At 51.9% G+C, this 18,803-nt stretch overlaps 1 protein-coding gene across 1 annotated transcript; it reads right to left on the bottom strand.

The window, feature by feature from the left end:
- Window positions 1-1,332: 1,332 nt before the first annotated feature.
- On the bottom strand, window positions 1,333-2,136 carry LOC132953287 (uncharacterized). The gene has a single exon (XM_061025813.1). It carries the CDS (start codon window positions 2,134-2,136, stop codon window positions 1,333-1,335), a length of 804 nt encoding a protein of 267 aa, XP_060881796.1.
- Window positions 2,137-18,803: the final 16,667 nt, after the last annotated feature.

Raw genomic sequence — 18,803 nt, 5'->3', positions numbered from 1 at the left:
GGAGAATTGCGTGCACGACGTTGCTATACAATATCCTCTTCCTCCACTTCGCAGCGCTGATGTTTGGCAGAATCCTTGACAGGTTTTGCGACACCTTGCTTGCTTTCTCTGAGGTCTCCTTCGCGTAGTGGCTAAACGACCACTTGCTGTCTAGCTGTATACCTAGGTATTTTATTTGATTTTTCGTTTCTACCTTGTGGCCACTTATGGTGATGTTCATCTCGTTGTGTGTCCTTGTCTTGGTAATGATCATGGCCTCGCACTTGTGTAGTGAGAGTTCTAGACCTGTTTCGGTTAGCCATTTGTGTACCTTTTCAGCGGCCGTGTTTAGCATTTGCTCAAGGGCGATGTTATCTTTAGCCGTTGCTACTAGGGCGACGTCGTCCGCGAAGGCAAGGAATGTGACGTTCGTCGGGAGACGAGTTTTGAGTAGGCTGTCGTACATTATGTTTCAAAGGGTTGGCCCGAGGACTGAGCCCTGTGGAACGCCGCTAGACACGTCAATCTCAGTTACTCCGCTTGCTTCGACTATGATGACGCGATTTTCTAAGTAGCTGCTTATGATCCTCTGTAGGTACGTTGGAACTTCTTTATCTCTCATTGCGTTCAGTATTGCTGACCACGAAGCTGAATTGAAAGCATTCTTGATGTCCATTGTTAGGATGCCGACTTTCTTGTCGCTTGACTTCACGGTGGATTTCAGCGAGTTTAACGCGTCAATAGTAGATTTGCCCTTTCTAAAGCCGAATTGCCTATCGTCGAGGCCACCTGCTTCGTCGAGGTAGCACCTTAGGCGGTTGTCGATGACCTTCTCAAATAACTTGCCTAAGCAGTCTAGTAGGCACAGCGGTCTGTAAGAGGATGGCTCGTCGAGTGGCTTGTCTCCTTTCCTCAGTAGTACGAGTCTTGCCCGTTTCCATCGTCTTGGGAAGACTCCTTCGGTGAGGCATTTATTATATACTGTTTCTAGAACCTTGGGTTTGAGGGCTACGATGATTTTCACCGCTTCATTTGGGATGGCATCAGGACCCGGTGCTATATTGTTTTTCAAGCTGCTAGCTGCGATTTTCAGTTCTGCAGTGTCTATGTTTTGCATGTTTTCGTCGGAGGGAGTGAGTGGCCATGGGTACCTATCTCTAATGGGGTGTTGTGGGAACAGACCATTAACAATGTTTTGTATGCGACCAGGAGTGTCCAGCTCTGGAATTGGCGGAGGCTTTGACAGCTTTCCCATAACTATTTTGTACGGCAGACCCCATGGGTTGTGCTCAACATCGTCGCACAGCTTTTTCCAGGCTTCGTCCTTCGCTTTCCTTATGGCGTACACTAGTTTCATTTTTGCTGACTTTGCGTCATTTGCTTCAGCAGTGCTCGCTTCTGCCCCAATCTTTTTCTTTTCCGTTGGTGAATCCTGCGGAGGTGGTTAGCTTCTCTTCTCAGTCTCGATATTTCTGGTGTCCACCAATGTACCGATTTCCTTTGTTTTCTGCTGTTTAGGGTTCTGTTGTTTTGGCACTCGTGTATGTCCGATACTAGGGTGTTGGCGCATTGCTCCGCGTCTGTGAGTTCTGGAGCCTGGGTCAGCTTGTCCGATAGTAGGACTGCCTTTAGTTTGTCTAGGTCCAGTCTTGGGTGTTTTGGGGTGATTCCACTATTTCTGTTGTTATCGAGGCTTAGCTCGAATTCGATGTAGAAGTGGTCGCTTACTGAGACGTCGTCTAGCACTTTCCAGTTCTTTATTTTCTGTGCCAGCGCGGGCGAAGCTATGGTGAGGTCGATTATGGAGCCTTTGTGGAACGTGCTTTTCTTCCCCTTGTTGCATGTAACGAGTCCGATGGAGTTGATAAGGTCTACTAGAGCTTCCCCTCTTTTGTCATTTGTCGGTGACCCCCAGTCCGAGTGCTTGGCATTAAAATCCCCTGCAATAAGTACCTCCGTGGTTTCACTTCTTATGCTTGCTTCGAGACTTGTTAGGAAGTCCTGGTACTCTTTGAAGGTGGAGTTAGGGGACCAGTAGCATGAGTATAGTCTGATGCTTTGTGCGGTGATCCATCTGTAGCCGTCTTCAGCGAGTCCTTCATTTTCTAGTCTGGTCTTTTTTGTGTTGATGATTGCTGCATCGCCAGAATTGTCCATGTACCAACTCGGCCCTTCACTTCTGTTTGGTTCGCAGACAAATACAAAGTCTGCCGATTTCTCCGCTGCCACTTGGCTCAGCAGAGCCTGAGCCGCTTTACAGCGGTTCAGGTTAATCTGAATGTATTTAGGCATCTTGTTTGTCGTTTGAGGTGCCGCAACTCTTGGCTGACACCTTACGCTCCGATTGTTTTGCTGTCTTATTGCGCGTCGAGGCTTTTCTGTAGGCTGCGCACTTCGCGCTGCCCGGGTAATGGTCGGTCGTCTCTCCTAGGTCCGAGCACGCTGCACAGATTGGGGAAGCTGTGCAGTCGAGCGCCTTGTGTCCCGTCCCTGTACATAGCACGCACTTTTCAGAGCGATCAGGTCCTTGGCACTCGTGTCTGGTGTGTCCGTAGCCGAGGCATCTGTAGCACTTTATGGTTCTCGATTTGAGTCTGACTCTGGCGCTCATCCACCCCACTTTGATGCGACCTTGAGTTATCAGAGCGTTGGCGTCTGAGCTCTTCAATTTTACCGTAGCTCTGTGTACTCCCCTGAAAGACTGTCGGATGCTCTTAACTTGGATGGATTGGTCATTCTCAGTTGGGCCTAGGGCTTTTTGAATGCATGTCTCTAGTTCTGCTTCTGTTGTTGCACAGTCCAAGTCTAGAACTTCTACTTCTTCGTATTTGATCAGCCCCCTTACGGTTGCATTTTCGCCAAGCTGCTTTTTTAGTGCGTCTTCCAGTTCTAGTCTTTTCGAGTCCTTGGGGTGTAGCCGGATGATTATCTCCCCGTTTTTGCTCTCTATGATGGATGATACTTGAGCTCCAATTATTTCGATGTCTACGCCTTGTTTAATCCTTTTTAGAACTTCCGTTGGGGATTCGCCTTTTGTTGGTTTCACTGCAATCGCGTCTGCGAGTGCCGGGTTCAATCGTCTTCTGTTTATCGGCGTTGGTTGTCCGTCCGTGCCTCTCTTCTTTTTCCTTGTCCCGGGAACTGCAAGCCGTTCAGAGTTATCTGGGTTAGCCTTGTGTCTTCCTACTATTTTCCAGTCGTTGCCTGAGGAAGCTTCATTGACTGGGCTGGGGTTTAAGGCGTTTGATTTCTCCTGTGGGTTACGCTTTGTTTGTTGTGCATACGTGAGCGTCGGATTTGGTTGATTGCTTTTTAGTGTGTCGATGTCCGCTTGTTGCTTTTCAACTGTCGTTTTCAGTTCTTGGCATATTTTCAGTATGGCGTCCTGATTCGATAGGCTGATCGACATCTGGTCAGCCGCGTGTGTGGATGCCTGTTCCGCGCTGATTTTTGTCGCTGTTTTTTCCGCTTCGTAGAAAGCAGAGTGCAAGCTGTTACGGTTGTTGGAGATTTCCTCGGCGATCTCGATGACCTTTTCGATGGCTCCTTGAACTTGCGGGGATTTGGTCTTTTCTTTCGCCAAATTCAGATCGTCTAGGCTCGACATAAGGGTGCTTATTAACTTGTTCTGTTGTTTTATCTTATTTTTTAGAGCTGTCATAGCTGACGTGATGTCTGATGAGCGCTTGCTTACTGATGCTTGTATCAGTTTCGAATGAAGTTTACTGTTGTCATCCTTCGTGCTCTGGGATGCACCTGTCTCAGCGCTAGTAGATGGTTGAGTTGCAGGGGCTAGGCTGACCACCCCTGTACCCTCACGGTCGTGTGATGACGACCATAGTGGGCCCGTTACGTTGGTCCCGGTTGTTAGACCGGATCCACCCACTACTGCCGACCCCTGGGGTTCCTTGGCCCCTGGGGTGGTAACAATATCTCTGTTATTAACTTCCATATTGTGTTTTTTGAAGGGTTTTCTCCCTTGCGTTTTAGACCTTCCGCCAGGTTGGAACCTCTTAGCACGGGCCATTTGGCCCGTGAGCCCCCCCACCACGACAAGGTGGGTTCCGTCGGGGGGGAACCTAACCTAACCTTTTTTTTTTTTTTGTTAGTGAATCGCGGCGCTACAGGGGGGCACTTCATCCTAGGATAGTCCTTCCCCCTGTATCCGCATCGTTTATTATATAAACCAACAAACATATCATTTACAAACATAATGAGAACAAACATATCATTTACAAACATAATGAAAACTTAAGTCTAAGGCATAGCCTTTACACAGATAGAGGGCTCTACCCCTCTAATTTCCACCTTCGGTGCACATATCATAATACTTAATTACATTGCAGCTCTAGCTGTTTTTTGTACCTGCCTCTTCTCTTCCTCCTTTGTCGATAGTATCATTCCCACATACGCCTTAACCGCATTCCAGTGGTCCCTCTTCTCCAGCATTTTCGACACCACCGTATCTGGTTCCAGCGCTGCACCGATTTTCACCTCCAACTCTCTCCTGTGTCTCCACCATCTGTCGCACCTGAACAACATGTGTTCTACGTTGTCCACCGTCGATCCGCAGTCGACGCACGCTGGGTCTTCCCGCTTTTTATATTTGTGGAGATAATATCCAAAGCATCCATGACCCGTTAGCATTTGGGTAAGATGAAAGTCCGTCTCGCCAAAGTTCCTCTCGGTCCACTGTTTGACATCGCCAATGAGCCGCTTCGTCCACAGGCCCGTCTTGGTTGCGTCCCACAGCAGCTGCCATTTCCTATATGTTAGGTCTATTAACGCTCGTTTCTCCAACATAGCCCCTTCCTTCCGTGTTTTGGCCTTGAGTTGCTGCTCTAACGCTTTGAGGTGTACTGGTATCATACCAGCAACAACTAGGATAGCATTCGTTGATACCGTACAGTATGCCATGGCTACTCTCAATGCGATTCTCCTTTGTGGTCTCACTAACGTTTGGACGTTTATCTCGAATGTGAGTGCATCTGCCCAGACCGGCGCTGCGTAAAGCAGTTGATTTTGCACTGCCAGCGCAACAACTTTCCTCCTCCGTTGTCTTGCTCCTCCCGTGTTGGGAAGAATTTTCCTCAGGGCCTCGGCTGTGGCTCCTGCTCTAATTGCCGCCGTCTCTATATGATGTTTGAAGCCCAACTTCCTGGATAGTTGCACACCGAGGTATTTGAGGTTTTCGCTCGGTTCTACGGGTACCCCGTTCACCGAGAAAACTGGCACTTTATATCCTCTCTTTGTAGTGAGCATCACCGCTTCTGTCTTGCCGGCTGAAAGGGTTAATCCGGCATTTTCTATCCACTCGGCTACCTTCGACAGCGCGTTATTCATCACCTCCTCGAGTATACTTGTGGTGTGGCCCGTCGCCACAACCGCCACGTCGTCTGCAAAGGCTACTAGAGATGTAGATGACATTCCGTCCACGCTGCCGCCAGTGTCCACTCTGAGGAGTCCGTCGTACATGAGGTTCCACAGTATCGGGCCCATGACTGAACCCTGTGGAACCCCGCATGTAGTAGGCCACACTTTTCCCTCATAATCGATCTCCCTGTCACTAAGATAGCTCTGCAGGATGTTGACGAGATACTGAGGAAACTGTCTTTCTCGCACCGCCTTTACGATGTTCTCCCATCTCGCCGAGTTAAAAGCGTTCGCCACGTCTAAGGCTACCACCACACACAGCTTCCTCTTGTATAGTGGTCCCGATCCGGCTTTCTCGACCGTTTCCATCACTTTCTGTATGGCGTCAACCGTGGAACGCCCCTTCCTGAAACCAAACTGTCTGTCGTTGAGGTCTCCGTTCTCGATCAAGTGCTTTTCTAAGCGCCCCTTTACCAATCTCTCAAACATCTTTCCAATGGTGTTCAACAGACAGATCGGTCTGTATGAAGACGGGTTTTCCAACGGTTTTTCTCCTTTCCGCAGGAGCACCAGCTTGGCCACCTTCCACGGGGTAGGGAAGAGGCCGTTCCTGAGTAGGCAGTTAAAAGTATTCCGCATGATCTCCGGTCTCCTGTAGGCAACTTCTCGTACTATCGCATCAGGCACCCCGTCCGGTCCTGGTGCCTTCCCCAACGGAATCTTCTTATTTAGATCCCGGATCTCCTCGCACGAGACGTCTGCGAATGGGTTATGACCGTTTACTGTTGGCCAGACGATTTTGGGATCCTTGGGGAATAATCCCTCTACAATTGTGTTTAACCTTCCGGGTATGGAGAGTCCAGGAATCAGTCTTTTGCCCATTATTTTCTTGGTAATCAATTTATAGGGGAGACCCCATGGGTCTTTCTCTACTTGCTCGCATAGGTTCTTCCAGCAGGCTTCGTTGTTGCTTCTGATAGCCTTTCTAAGTGCATTCCTCGCGGTCTTGAAGTCCTGCCGACATTGTTCCTGCACCTCCACCGATATGTGACGCACTCTCTTACTTCTACGCCTCGCCTTCTTGCAGTCGTTCCTCAGATCCGCTATTTCACTGCTCCACCAGTATACTGGTTTCTTTCCCCTCCTGTACTGACCTTTGGGCATGCAACTGTCACATGCCCCCACAAGGTGCCTGTCCAGCGCAGTGTATGCAGCTACGGGTTCTAATTCTTCTTCACCGACGTTGCTTGAATTTATGTATTGTACCAGTTTTCCCTTGTCAAGCTTTCTCCATGCCCACTTTGTTCCTGGCTGATGTATTTCTACCTGTTTTCCGCTTGAGAACTTGTATACAAGGTATTTATGCAGGGACCCAGTATAGTCTTCCAGGACCTCCCAATCTCGGACCATGTGGTACCCGCTTCCTGTGACGAAGGTTATGTCAATGTGGGACCTTGATATTCCTCCATTATAAGTTCTACAGAATGTTGGTCTGTCTCCCTGGTTGCATGCCACCATGTCCATGCTGGCCATCATGTCCGCTAATGCTCGTCCTTTGGGGTCTTCTCTATGATCTCCCCAGACTGGGGATTTGGCGTTAAAATCTCCTGCGACAATAACGACTCACTTGGCGTTCCTAACACTGCCCTCCAGCCTGTCCAAAAAGTCAACAAATAAGGTATATTCAGTGTTAGGTGACCAGTAGCATGAATAAATTGTTACTTCTTCCAAGGTAACCCATCGGAAGCCTGCGTTGTTCCTAGGACCAACCTCTCGCACCCGGGTCATGGAGTTGGCTATAACCACAGCCGCTTTGTTTGTGCTGTCTGGAAACCATCCTTCCTCTTCTGATCTAATGTGATAGGGTTCGCTGACAATTATGACATCAGCACCACGATCGTTCGCTGTAGCCATTAATAGATCCTGGGCGTTTCTCCCACCGTCAACGTTGATCTGTATGATATTTAACATACTGACTGTGTTTCTGATTCTTGAGATGTGGTCTCCTTCCCTTTGCTGCCGATGGCAGTGATCACCTCTTGGTATCCTAGTGTCTCTTTTTTCAAGGCCTCCGTGAACGCTGCTGCGTCCGCTCTTTCCGCTGTACAGTCGACAACGTAATGGCCGTCCTGGCCGCACCTTCTGCAGCATTTGCTTCGGTCAGGCCCCTTGCAACTCTTTGACTCGTAGTCAAATGCCAGACACTTAAAGCACCTCCCGTTTCTCTTCTCCGCCTCTCTGACCCTGCAGTTAACCACGCTGATCTTCATCCGTCCTTTCTTCACTACCTCGTGCGCCTGACTGGCCGGAAGGAGGACTAAGGCTGTCTGAGAGCCACCGTACGACGCCCTGAGGCTAATAACCTTGACGTTTTCCTTAGAAATTGCGGCTTCCTTCTCGAATGAATCCATTATGTCTTCCTTATTTGACCAAGCATCAATGTCGCGAATCTCCAGAAGCGTTTTCTGTTGCAGCAATCTGACGTTGATCTCCTGTCCGGCGGATTTGGCGACTTTCTCTCTAATAGATTCCAGCACCGTGTCATCGCCTCTCACCTCTAGGAGCAGTCCGCCGTTTCTCGCCTTCTTCATTCCCGTTATGGCATCACACTGGTCGTCCATGCCACTCTTGATTCGCCTTGCGAGCGCCGGGAAGTCATCATCATTGGTCGCGTCTACCATGATAGCCGTGGGTCGCCTCCTGATGCGCTTGGGCTTGTCCACCTTGTTGGCCTGCTCGCCTCCATTCCCCTTTATAGAATCCGCGGGCTGCTGACCTGCCGGGGGAGGTTTCTGTTTCCTCCCCTTCTTCACCACCTCGGTCCATGAGTGTGGTGCGGCTGTCGATGAGCTGGCATCCCCCCGGGTTTCTAGCTGGGCTGGCGCTCCAACGATGTCCCACCAACACGGGGACTGGGTCTCCATGTCCCTAGTGTTCGTCGCACCCGACCTCCTCTGCTCCTCTTCCTTCTTCACCAGTCTCTTAGTGTCATTGTATTGAAAGATTACCTTTTTGTTGCAGTCCTCGATGGCCGACATTACTTCGAGGAGCTCGTCGAGCGCGGTTTTCACCATCTCTGAGCGCAGCTTGTCCCTTGTCGCCCCGAGCGCCGCGGCCTTAGTAAACAATAGTTTCAGGCCCCCGTCCTGGGTTGACAGGCATTGGCCTAGCTTACCTAGAGCCATGTAGGATGCATTTGGCCCGTGAGCCCCCCCACCACGACAAGGTGGGTTCCGTCGGGGGGGAACCTAACCTAACCTAACCTAACCTAACCTAACCTAACCTTACCTAACCTAACCTAACCTAACCTAACCTTTTTTTTTTGTTTTTTAATCGCAACTGGGCGGGAACTATCGTAGATACTCCATCCGCCCAGTCACATCATTTATTAAAATAAATGCACACAAGATTACAAATTATTTATATATATACAAAATAAGAGGCTCTATCCTCTCAAATTTCGCCTTCAGCGCACATTATAATAAAAAGCCTTAACTAGATTTTTTATTGATGGCCCGCCGCTTGTTGCCTGGACCGTTCATCCGCTTCCCGCATTGTCATCATCTTCGTCACAAGGTTTGACACTCTGCCCCAGTCCTCTTTCGATCGTAGCATTATTCCTACAATGTTGTCTGCTGATAGTTCGTCCACTCCGAGGTACACGCATGCCGTTGCTCTGCACCGATGAAACGCATCGCATTTGAATACTGCGTGTTCGGCTGTGTCTGGCGTGGTGCCACATAGTGAACACGCAGTAGTCGTGGCGTTCCCAAATCTCGCAAGGTTCTCATTGAAGCAACCGTGCCCAGTCAGCAGCTGGCTCAGGTGAAATGTGACCTCACCGTGTGCCCTATTCAGCCAAGGTCCCAAGTCGCTGATCAACCGGTACGTCCATCTCCCTTTGGCAGCAGCGTTCCACGCGGCTTGCCACTTGGTCCGGGTTGTCTCTCTCGCCGTGTCTTTGTCTGTCCCCTGGTATATACTGACCCTCTCCTCCGCTAGCAACTTCAAGGGGGGCATCCCTGTGACGACCGATGCTGCCTCGTGAGACACCGTGCTGTAGCAGCATGCGACCCGCAACATCACTTTTCTGTACGCTGATTCCATCTTGGATATTGCCTTCGCCGTCATAGAAGGATACCAAAAGGGAGCACCGTACAGAAGACGTGACGTTACCACCGTTGCTAGCACCCTTCTTGTTTTTTGCCCCGCCCCTCTGAGATTCGGCAATATCTGAATTAGCTGCCGACAGGCTTCGCCAGCCCTCGCCGCCGCGTATTCGCTGTGCTCCTTGAAATGGAGCCTGGAGTCAAGCAGTACTCCGAGGTATTTAACATACTTCGCCGACTCAAATCTGTGGGGGCCGCATCTGACCGTCATGCTGTTCCTTTTGTTCCGGTTGGTGAGCATAATCGCCTCTGTTTTATCTATCGCCAGTTCTAGTCCATTGTCCGTCATCCAATCAATGACGGTCTGGAGCCCCTCCTCCAGTCTCTCCTCGAGCAGGTTTGGCACCGATGCGGTTGCTACCAGCGCAACGTCATCCGCAAACGCGATGATCTCAACACCCGTCGGTAGCTCGATCCTCAACAGGTCATCGTACAGCACATTCCATAAATCGGGCCCTATAACAGAACCTTGAGGCACCCCGCATGTTACCGTTATAACTTTTTCGCCTCCTTCACCGGTGACCAGGATCTTCCTGTTTGACAGGTACTGCCCGATGATATTCCGCAGGTAACTCGGTGTCCTTTTTCGTTCCAGCGAACAAAGGATGCCCGCCCAGGGTGCGCTGTTGAAGGCATTCTTGACGTCGAGGGTAAGCATTCCTACGAATAGGTTATATGCATGTCCTCTGCCGTTAGCGTCCTGGAATATCCTCCTCACCCTGCTCATGGCATCTATCGTAGATCTGCCTCTCTTGAACCCGTATTGATTATCTGTAGTGTTGCCGGTAGTAACTAGGTGCTCTCGGAGCCTCGCCGTTAATAGCTTTTCAAACAATTTCCCCGCGGTGTCAATCATACAAAGCGGACGGTACGCTGATGGGTTATCCAGCGGTTTCCCCGGCTTACGGAGGAGAACTAGTTTCGCGGCTTTCCATCTATCGGGATAAACTGCTGCTCTAATACAATTGTTGTACAGGTCTGAGAAATATTTGGGGTGCAAGCCTACTGCCACCTTTAGCACCTCGTTTGGTATATCATCGGGGCCTGGCGCTTTCCCGTTTGGTAGTGACTTTGCCGCCGACGCAACCTCGTTTGGAGAGATGTACGCCGCATCGAGTTCTTCCTGGCTGACTGGTACGATCTCATTTGTACCCACAGGTCTGCTGGGGAACAGGGCGCCAACAATTGAGTCTAGACGGCCAGGTAAGTTAAGTCCCGGGATCGGTCTCCTGCTGTTTAGCTTTTTCATAACAATCTTATACGGATGACCCCATGGATCCTTGTCGACCAATTCGCAGATCCGTCTCCAGTTCTCGTCTTTTGCCGCCTGAATCATGGTAGTCAGGGCTTTCCTTTCGCTTTTGAATGTTTCGTGTTCGGCGGCGTATCCGGAAGAATTCGTTCTCTTCCTCATGCGTGTATAGGCCCTTCGCGCTTTTAAACATTTCTTCCTTTGCTCAGCTATTTCGGGGCTCCACCACGGCACTGGACGGCGACTATTTTTACCTGGTTTAGGCATGCTGACGTCGCACGCTCTCGTCAGCCAGTCGATTGCTTCGTCGCATGCGCTCTCTGCGTTCTGGTTGACCTCGTTGACACCAGCTTTCAGCGTCTCCTCTAGCTTAGTACGGTTCAGCTGTCTAATCGCCCATCCCCTTCTGGACTGCTGGAGGTCCCGAGTCTGTTTCTTGCCGATGGTGTATTCGATATACCGATGGAGGCTGAGGGACTCCTCGTCGATCACCTTCCAGTCACTTATTTGGCACGCCACGGCCCGCGTCGCAAAGGTCAGATCGATGTGCGACTCCGAGGCTCCTCGTACGAACGTCGGTTCATTGCCTTGGTTGCAGGTGACCAGTCCCAGGGATGCAACGAGATCCGCCAGCGCTTTACCTCATTTATCCTCCAATGGACTGCCCCACTCCTGTGATTTCGAATTAAAATCACCGGCGACGATGACAGGGCATTTGGCTTCTCGCACGCTTGTTTCTAACCTGTTCAGGAATGCCTCGAAATCTGTAAACGGTACGTTTGGGGAACAGTAGCAGCTGTAAATACGACACCCATTCAGCTCGGCCCACCTAATGCCTAGTAGGCGTGGTCCGATAGCCTCCACTTGGAGGTGCCCTAGGATCGCGATCGCAGACCGTCCGCCCGCGTCCGCGTACCAGCCATCTCCTTCATCCTTATCGCGATATTGCTCGCTAACGATCAGTACATCAGCTATCTTTACATTCGCCGTCACCAGTGCCAGGTCCTGGGCGGCTCTGCATACACCGACATTAATCTGAAGAATGCGGATCATTGCGTATGATCCTGCATCTCTCCTGACACGTTAACCGTGTCGCACTCTCTAACCCGCACATCAGCATCAACGGATTTGGCGAAGGCCAATGCCACCGACGCCGCGGCGCTGCAACCTGCTGCTTTGTGTCCATTTTCACCACACCGCCGGCAGCAATCCGTCCTGTCAGGACCAGTGCATGACTTGGACATGTGTCCAAATCTTAAACAGCGGAAGCATCGCACTTTAGGATCAGCTTGCCTGACCCTACAGCTCACCATACCGACTCGCAGTCGGCCAGACTCTGTCAGTTTTTTGGATTGGTTTAGAGGTATAGACACCAGTGCCATCTGGGATCCCCCGTACCTCTTCCTGAGGCTGACTACTCTGACATCCTCCTTGCCTCTACTAGTCGCATCGACCACGGCATCCAATACCTCCGCGGAACTGGTCCACTGGTCGATGTCCCTCACTTCAACCAGACCTTTCTGCTGTAGGGATCTCACGTCCACCTCGGGCCCCGCCGACCTGGCTACTTCTGCACGAACTGCCTCGATTTGAGTCTGGTCACCACGAACTTCAATAAGCAGGCCGCCGGACTTGGACTGTCTCATTCCAACCACGCTATCTCCGATGACAGTTTGGTTTACGCCGCCGCGAATATTTTTGGCTAATTCAGGGAAGTCATTTGCTCCCACATTAACCAAAATTGCCGACGGGCGTGCTCTGGCTCGCGGCTCACTTCTAATCGCCTTGGTCGGAACTGCTGCTTGCCTATCTGCTGGTTTATTCTCCTCACGATCTGTCCTGCCCCTCTTGGACTTCCTGACCACCTCCGTCCATGTCTTAGGTCCACTATCCCCGTTTTCACCCGAAATGTTGCCCTGGGGCACAGTGTCCCACCAACAGGGACTCTGCGTCTCGGCATCGTGAGTTTGGATGTGCGTTGGTTCCGGGACTGAGTTCTGGGAGTCGCGCTTGACGATAGTGTATGCGGCGTTATACGCCTTTGTTATTTCGTCTTTGCTGCCCCGTAGACCTCTAACCACCGTGAGCACGTCCTGAATCGCCAGCTTCGCCAGATCGCTCCTAATCTTGTCGAGTGCGGACTCCAATGCAATCACCTTCATGAACAATAAGCTCAATCCGCCGTTGTGGGTATGGATTCGCCCGCCCAAGGTTTTTAGCGCCGAGGATGACGTCTCGGCTGCCAGATTTCCTGCAGGCTGTGTGCCGCCAGTGACGCCCGAGGGGTCCATGGCGAGGTGGAGGTCCGGCGACCCTTGCCCCCTTTGCTGCTACCACTTCCCCTGCGTCACCTATCCAGAGAGCAGATGCAGGTGCACCCAATCCGGAGGTATCGGTGCCTGCACTAGCTTGCTCACTGTCCCTATCCTTTTCACTGTCCCTATCCCGACCAAAAAAGTGGAAGGGGGGGTTTGAGAATTTCGTTCCTGGTGGGGGGAATCCACGCAGTACCCCTAAAAAACTATTTCGTACTATGCCCCGATCTTCTGCGGGTATTAGAACCTAAGTAACAGCTTTCCTCCGTGGTGGAGGTATTTTTGAATTTCCCGCCAGTGGCGAGTTGCACCGTTACTTGGTCACCGTCACTTCGCCACTTGGCGCTGGTTGTTCCCCGTCTCCTTATCACGCGGCGGCGGTTCTTCCCCGGCGCGGAAAAACGGAAACAGCTGTTTATCAGCTGCTTCTTGGTTTTACCGTTTTCACCCAGGTGTTTTTGGGCGGCCGTGTATTACTATAGGGATGAGTAAAGAATTACAGTTACTCACCCGATACTTGTCGGACCTCGACGGACGAGGTGTCCCCGAATTCGTCGCCTCTAGACACGTGTTTTGGGCCACTGCGCGCGAACGTGTCGCAGGTATTTCGGCCGCAGTGGGCGCGGCGGCGCTATGGCTTGGCACTCTTGATTTCTCGGCACCAGGGGTCCGAGAGGGGGCGCGCGATGCACCGAACCCTTCGGCAGGGTGCGGTGGGTCTTAATCGGGCCGACTCAAAACCGACACCGACACGAACGCGCACTTTTTATCAACTTACGGAATTTTGCGTAGCACAGTAGCCAGCAATCGCTCGGAGGCAGGAAAAACAGGATTTCTAGCTCGGATCGCAACCGATTTCGACACGGTTTGGACGTGCGGATGCAGAACGATAAGACACTTCAAACGACACCTAGCACGTAAAAAACGGACAACTTTTTCGGTCAGAAAACAAAGTTTCCGCGGGAGCGACACTGAGACACGTCCGATCACCACGACAGCCACCGCTGAACTAACCTAACCTTTTTTTTTTTTTTTTTTTTTGAACCGCGAACCAGGGAGGGAACTAGGTTTCCCCATGACTGCCTCCCTGGACGCATCATTTATTGTAAATGAAAAACACAACTACAATATAAAGTACAATAAACAACAAATAACAATGTATGATACAATAACTGGGGGCCTCTAACCACCCTGAAGCGGCCGTTCAGCCCACAATAAAACGATGCTTAACTAGTTGGTTATGTTGAGCCTTTGATCACCCTGATCACCGGCACGCTGTCGCTCTCTTTCTAGCTCCTCCTTGCGTCCTATTATCTCCTCCACCATGAGGGTAAACAGCTCCCTCCTTCGGTTGACTGCCGACATTATTCTACTCCTTGTTGGTTGGTCCTCCGGTAGCTCCGTAGGTGCTGGTCCGCAAAGGATACCCACAACATCCTCAGGTCGAGCAGGTCTGCCCAATGACTGTTCTAATTCTTTCCTCTCACCAGACGAACAGCGTGTGTTCGGCATCATCGTTGTCTGCAGGGCACAGCAGACAGGCTGCGCTGCGCGCTCTTCCCCTTGTCCAGAGGTAACGCTGGAAGCACCCATGACCCGAGAGAGCCTGGGCCATGTGGAACGTAATCTGCCTCGGGCCATAGTGCCACCATCTGGACAGATCAGGAATCAATCTTTTCGTCCATGCCGCCTTGTCTTGGGTGGACTCCCAGAGAGCCTGCCAGCGTCGGATTGTGTCGGCTGTGACCTCGTTCTTGCTGAGCATAACTCCTGACTTCCTAGCCTCCGCCGTCCTCTTCCTTCCAATTGCTTGCAGGAATACTGGGGGCATCCTGGCCAGTACGAGCGAGGCTAAACCTGAAACAGTGCGGTAACACCTGGCCACCCTTAGCGCCGCACATCTCTGCGCCTGTAGAAGCGCATTCTTGGTCTTTTGCGTTTCAAGAACGCGCTCCGACCATACTTCGGCACCATATAAAAGCCGGCTATGGACTACGCCCATAAGCAGCTGCCTCTTTGACTGGGATGGGCCACCGACGTTAGGCATGAGCCTCCCGAGAGCGGCTGCAGCCTTCCTTGCGCCTGCCGCCACTGAAGTAACGTGGTCAACAAACGACAGCCTAGTGTCCAGCCAGACACCAAGATATCTAATCGCTCTCTGAATGGGGATCTGGCAGCCTTGAACATACAATACGGGAGCGCGATAGGCGTTCTTATTTGTAAGAACCACGCACTCAGATTTTTCCGGGGCGAGGCTGAGACCATTGGCGGTCATCCACTCGACAATATCAGCTAAAGTTGGATTGACTAGTTGCTCAACCAGCTCAGCATTATGAGCTACCGCCACCACCGCCACATCATCAGCAAAAGCCACCAGCCTTACGCCCTTGCGAACTGGCAGCCGCAATACTGCATCATAGAATAAGTTCCACAGAGTCGGACCCAGGACCGAACCCTGTGGAACGCCGCATGTAACAGGTATCGTCATGTCGTCACTGATTATGAGGTTCCTATTCTCCATGTACGACCTCAGGACTTTCACCAGGTAGTACGGGACGGATGATCTCCGCAACGCCTCATCAATAAGCCTCCAGGGCGCCGAATTGAAGGCGTTCCTGACATCCAAGGAAACAAGAACGCACAGATCCCTGTCCTGAACTGGACCGCGTTTGGCTGACTCGGCTGCATTGAGGACGTCTTCGATGGCACACATGGTAGACTTCAACCTCCTGAACCCATACTGAGAGTCGCTGAGGGCACCTACCCTAGCGATGTGAGTCTCTAGCCTGTTGAGCAGAACGCGCTCAAAAACTTTACCAGCTCCGTCTAACAAGCTAATCGGTCTGTAACTCGAGGGGAGATCACGCGCTTTACCCTGGCCCTTGTACAATAACACCAGCTTTGCGCATTTCCACCTTGATGGGAAGACCCCGTTGGAAAGACACGCGTTGTAGCAAGTTATAAATTGCTCTGGAAACCTGCTATAGGCCACTCTAATGACTTCGTTAGGGACATGATCCGGACCCGGCGCCTTACCTGACGGTAGCCTGGCGACGGCGGTGCTTATTTCTTGAGCAGTAATGGGTGGTGCCAGATGGCCGTTGTCGAGCGTCAATGATAAATCCAGTATTTCCGTCGGCTGCTGGGAAACATTTGGGATCCGAGCCCAATCGGTGTGGGGAGACAACGGGAACAGTCCCTGGGCCACACTGACCACCAAGTCGTGGTTCAAGTCCGGGGCACGACTGCCGAGTCTCTTAGATACCAGTTTGTATGGGACGCCCCATGGATCATTTTCCACAGACAGACACAGCTCGCGCCAGCTTTCCGCCTGTGCCTTCTTTATGGCGTGCTTTAGGTCTAGTATCGCTCTTTGGTATAACTCTCGCTCCTGTTCTCGAGGAGACGTAGACGATTGGCGACCAGCCCGCTGATAAGTCCTGCGGGCAGCAGTGGCGACCTTTCGAAGCTCCGCTATTTCATTATTCCACCAGTACGCCGAACGCTTCCCCGTAAATACAGCCCTCCTTGGCATTGTAGCGTCACACGACTTCGTTAAGAATTCACAGAGACGATCAGCGTGAGTCTCTGCTGATGCATTTACCGACAGCGCGAGAGGAGCGCCTACCAGGTCCCAGTATATATTCATCAGAGCAGGATTGAGCTTCCTAACTGACCAACCTGGAGCCGGAGCTCCGGAATGACTGGAAGGATCCTCAGCAAGCAGTCTGGGTTGTGCAGTCACGGTGTACGAGATGTATGCATGGTCGCTGGCTGAGTATGCATCTTCCAGCACTGTCCAATTTATAATCAGTGGGTAATTGCCAGGTAGGGGCCTAGTCCAGGTGACGTCGATTACCGATGCTGCATTTGCCCGTGCATATGTCGGAGATGAACCTCTATTGCAGACGGCCATGTTTAGGGACGAAGCCATATCAGAGAGCAGTGAGCCCCTCGCGTCATCAGTTGCCGATCCCCAACTGGCGGAGTGGGCATTGAAGTCGCCAGCCACAATAAGGTTTACCTGCCCGTTCGATTGTAATCGTATAGACGTCTCCAGGCCATCCAGAAAGGAGTCAAATTCACCAATAGTGCAGTTAGGACTGCAGTAACAACTATAAAAAATATTGTTGTTCACCCTCGCCCAAGCAAAGCCAATGCCAGCACCGCGGTCCATGATGAGCGGGCGTGGGTTACCCGTTACGTAGATTGCGGACTTGCCGTCGACGCTATTGATCCACCGTTCATTGTCTCCCATTGACCTGTAGTAATCACTTATAATTGCAATAGCGGAGTTCCGTTCAGCCATAGTCTGGAGGAGCAGCTGCTGGGCAGCCCAACAATGGTTTAAATTTATCTGGATAACGCCAGTCCCATCCGAGATGACAGCACGTGGAGGATCGCCTGTTCTTGTACCCATCATGACTGCGTGACTTTTGCCGCATCAACCACCTTAGCAAAGGTGCTCACAGCCAGGTCAGAAGCGCTGCAACTGGCCGCCCTGTGGCCAGCTTCCCCACAACGCCTGCAGCACGCGGTCCTATCTGGACCATCACACTTGCTCGATGTGTGACCGTAAGCTAAGCAGTGAAAGCACCTAACTTTTGGTTCCGCCAATCTCACCCTGCAGCTCACCATTCCGACCCGCAGTCGGCCGGAGCTGACCAACCCGCGCGATTCATCCAGCGGCAGCGATACAAGCGCCATCTGGGAGTCCCCGAACCTCTTTCTAAGGCTAACCACCTTCGCGACCTCCTGGCCAACACCGGTGGTGCTGCACACCGCGTCAAGGACTTCGCCGGAACTGGCCCACTGGTCGAGGTCACGAACTTCAAGCAGAACTCTCTATTGAAGGGTACGCACCTCGATATCCGACCCCGCAGACTTCGCCACTTCGGCGCGAACAGCTTCAACTTGTGTCCGGTCACCGCGGACCTCGATAAGCAGGCCACCAGACTTGGCCTGCCGCATACCCACCACGCTATCACCTATCACATCAGAGCTCACCCCACCGCGAATTTTTCTTGCCAACTCCGGGAAATCATCATCCCCGACGGATACGAGAATCGCCGACGGGCGCTTCCTGGTTCTTTGCTGCACGGGCTTCGGTTTGACAGGTTTGTCTGTCGTTGCTGTTGCCGGGGGAGGTTTCTGTTTCCTCCCCTTCTTCACCACCTCAGTCCAAGAGTGTGGTGCGGCTGTTGATGAACTGGCTACCCCCCCGGTTGTTTGCTGGGCTGGCGCACCACCGATGTCCCACCAGCAAGGAGACTGGGTCCCAGCATCTGCGGAAGCGGTCTTCGGTGAAGTGGTATCGCGTCCGGCTTTCTCCGCCGCAACTGATTCCCAAGCCTGATTGAACGCTCTATTGACTTTATCGTGGCTCTCTTTGAGGCCTGCAATCACATCTAAGAGCCCAGCGATCGCCTCCTTAGCGGTCTCACTGCGCAGCTTGTCGATTGCCGGAGTTAAAGCATCAGCTTTCTGCCACAGCATCTTGAACCCGCCATCATGGGTGTGTAGCACCGAGCGGAGTACTTTCATCGCCGTGTATGGATCAACACCGTGGTTAAATTGACTCCCTGAAGTCGCCACGGCGACCGCTCCGTTGGGGTTGCTCATGGCAAGGGGGAGGTCCGGCGACCCTTGCCCCCTTTGCTGCTACCACTTCCCCTGCGTCACCTATCCAGAGAGCAGATGCAGGTGCACCCAATC

Source organism: Metopolophium dirhodum, chromosome 1, assembly GCF_019925205.1.
Source record: "Metopolophium dirhodum isolate CAU chromosome 1, ASM1992520v1, whole genome shotgun sequence".
Classification (NCBI taxonomy): Eukaryota; Metazoa; Arthropoda; class Insecta; order Hemiptera; family Aphididae; genus Metopolophium; species Metopolophium dirhodum.
Note: the sequence above shows the minus strand (reverse complement) of the source record. Positions and strands in the feature narration are given on the sequence as shown.

Coding starts and splice junctions, on each gene's coding strand:
- LOC132953287 (XM_061025813.1), bottom strand. CDS start 2,136: ATGGACAATTCTGGCGATGCAGCAATCATCAACACAAAAAAGACCAGA.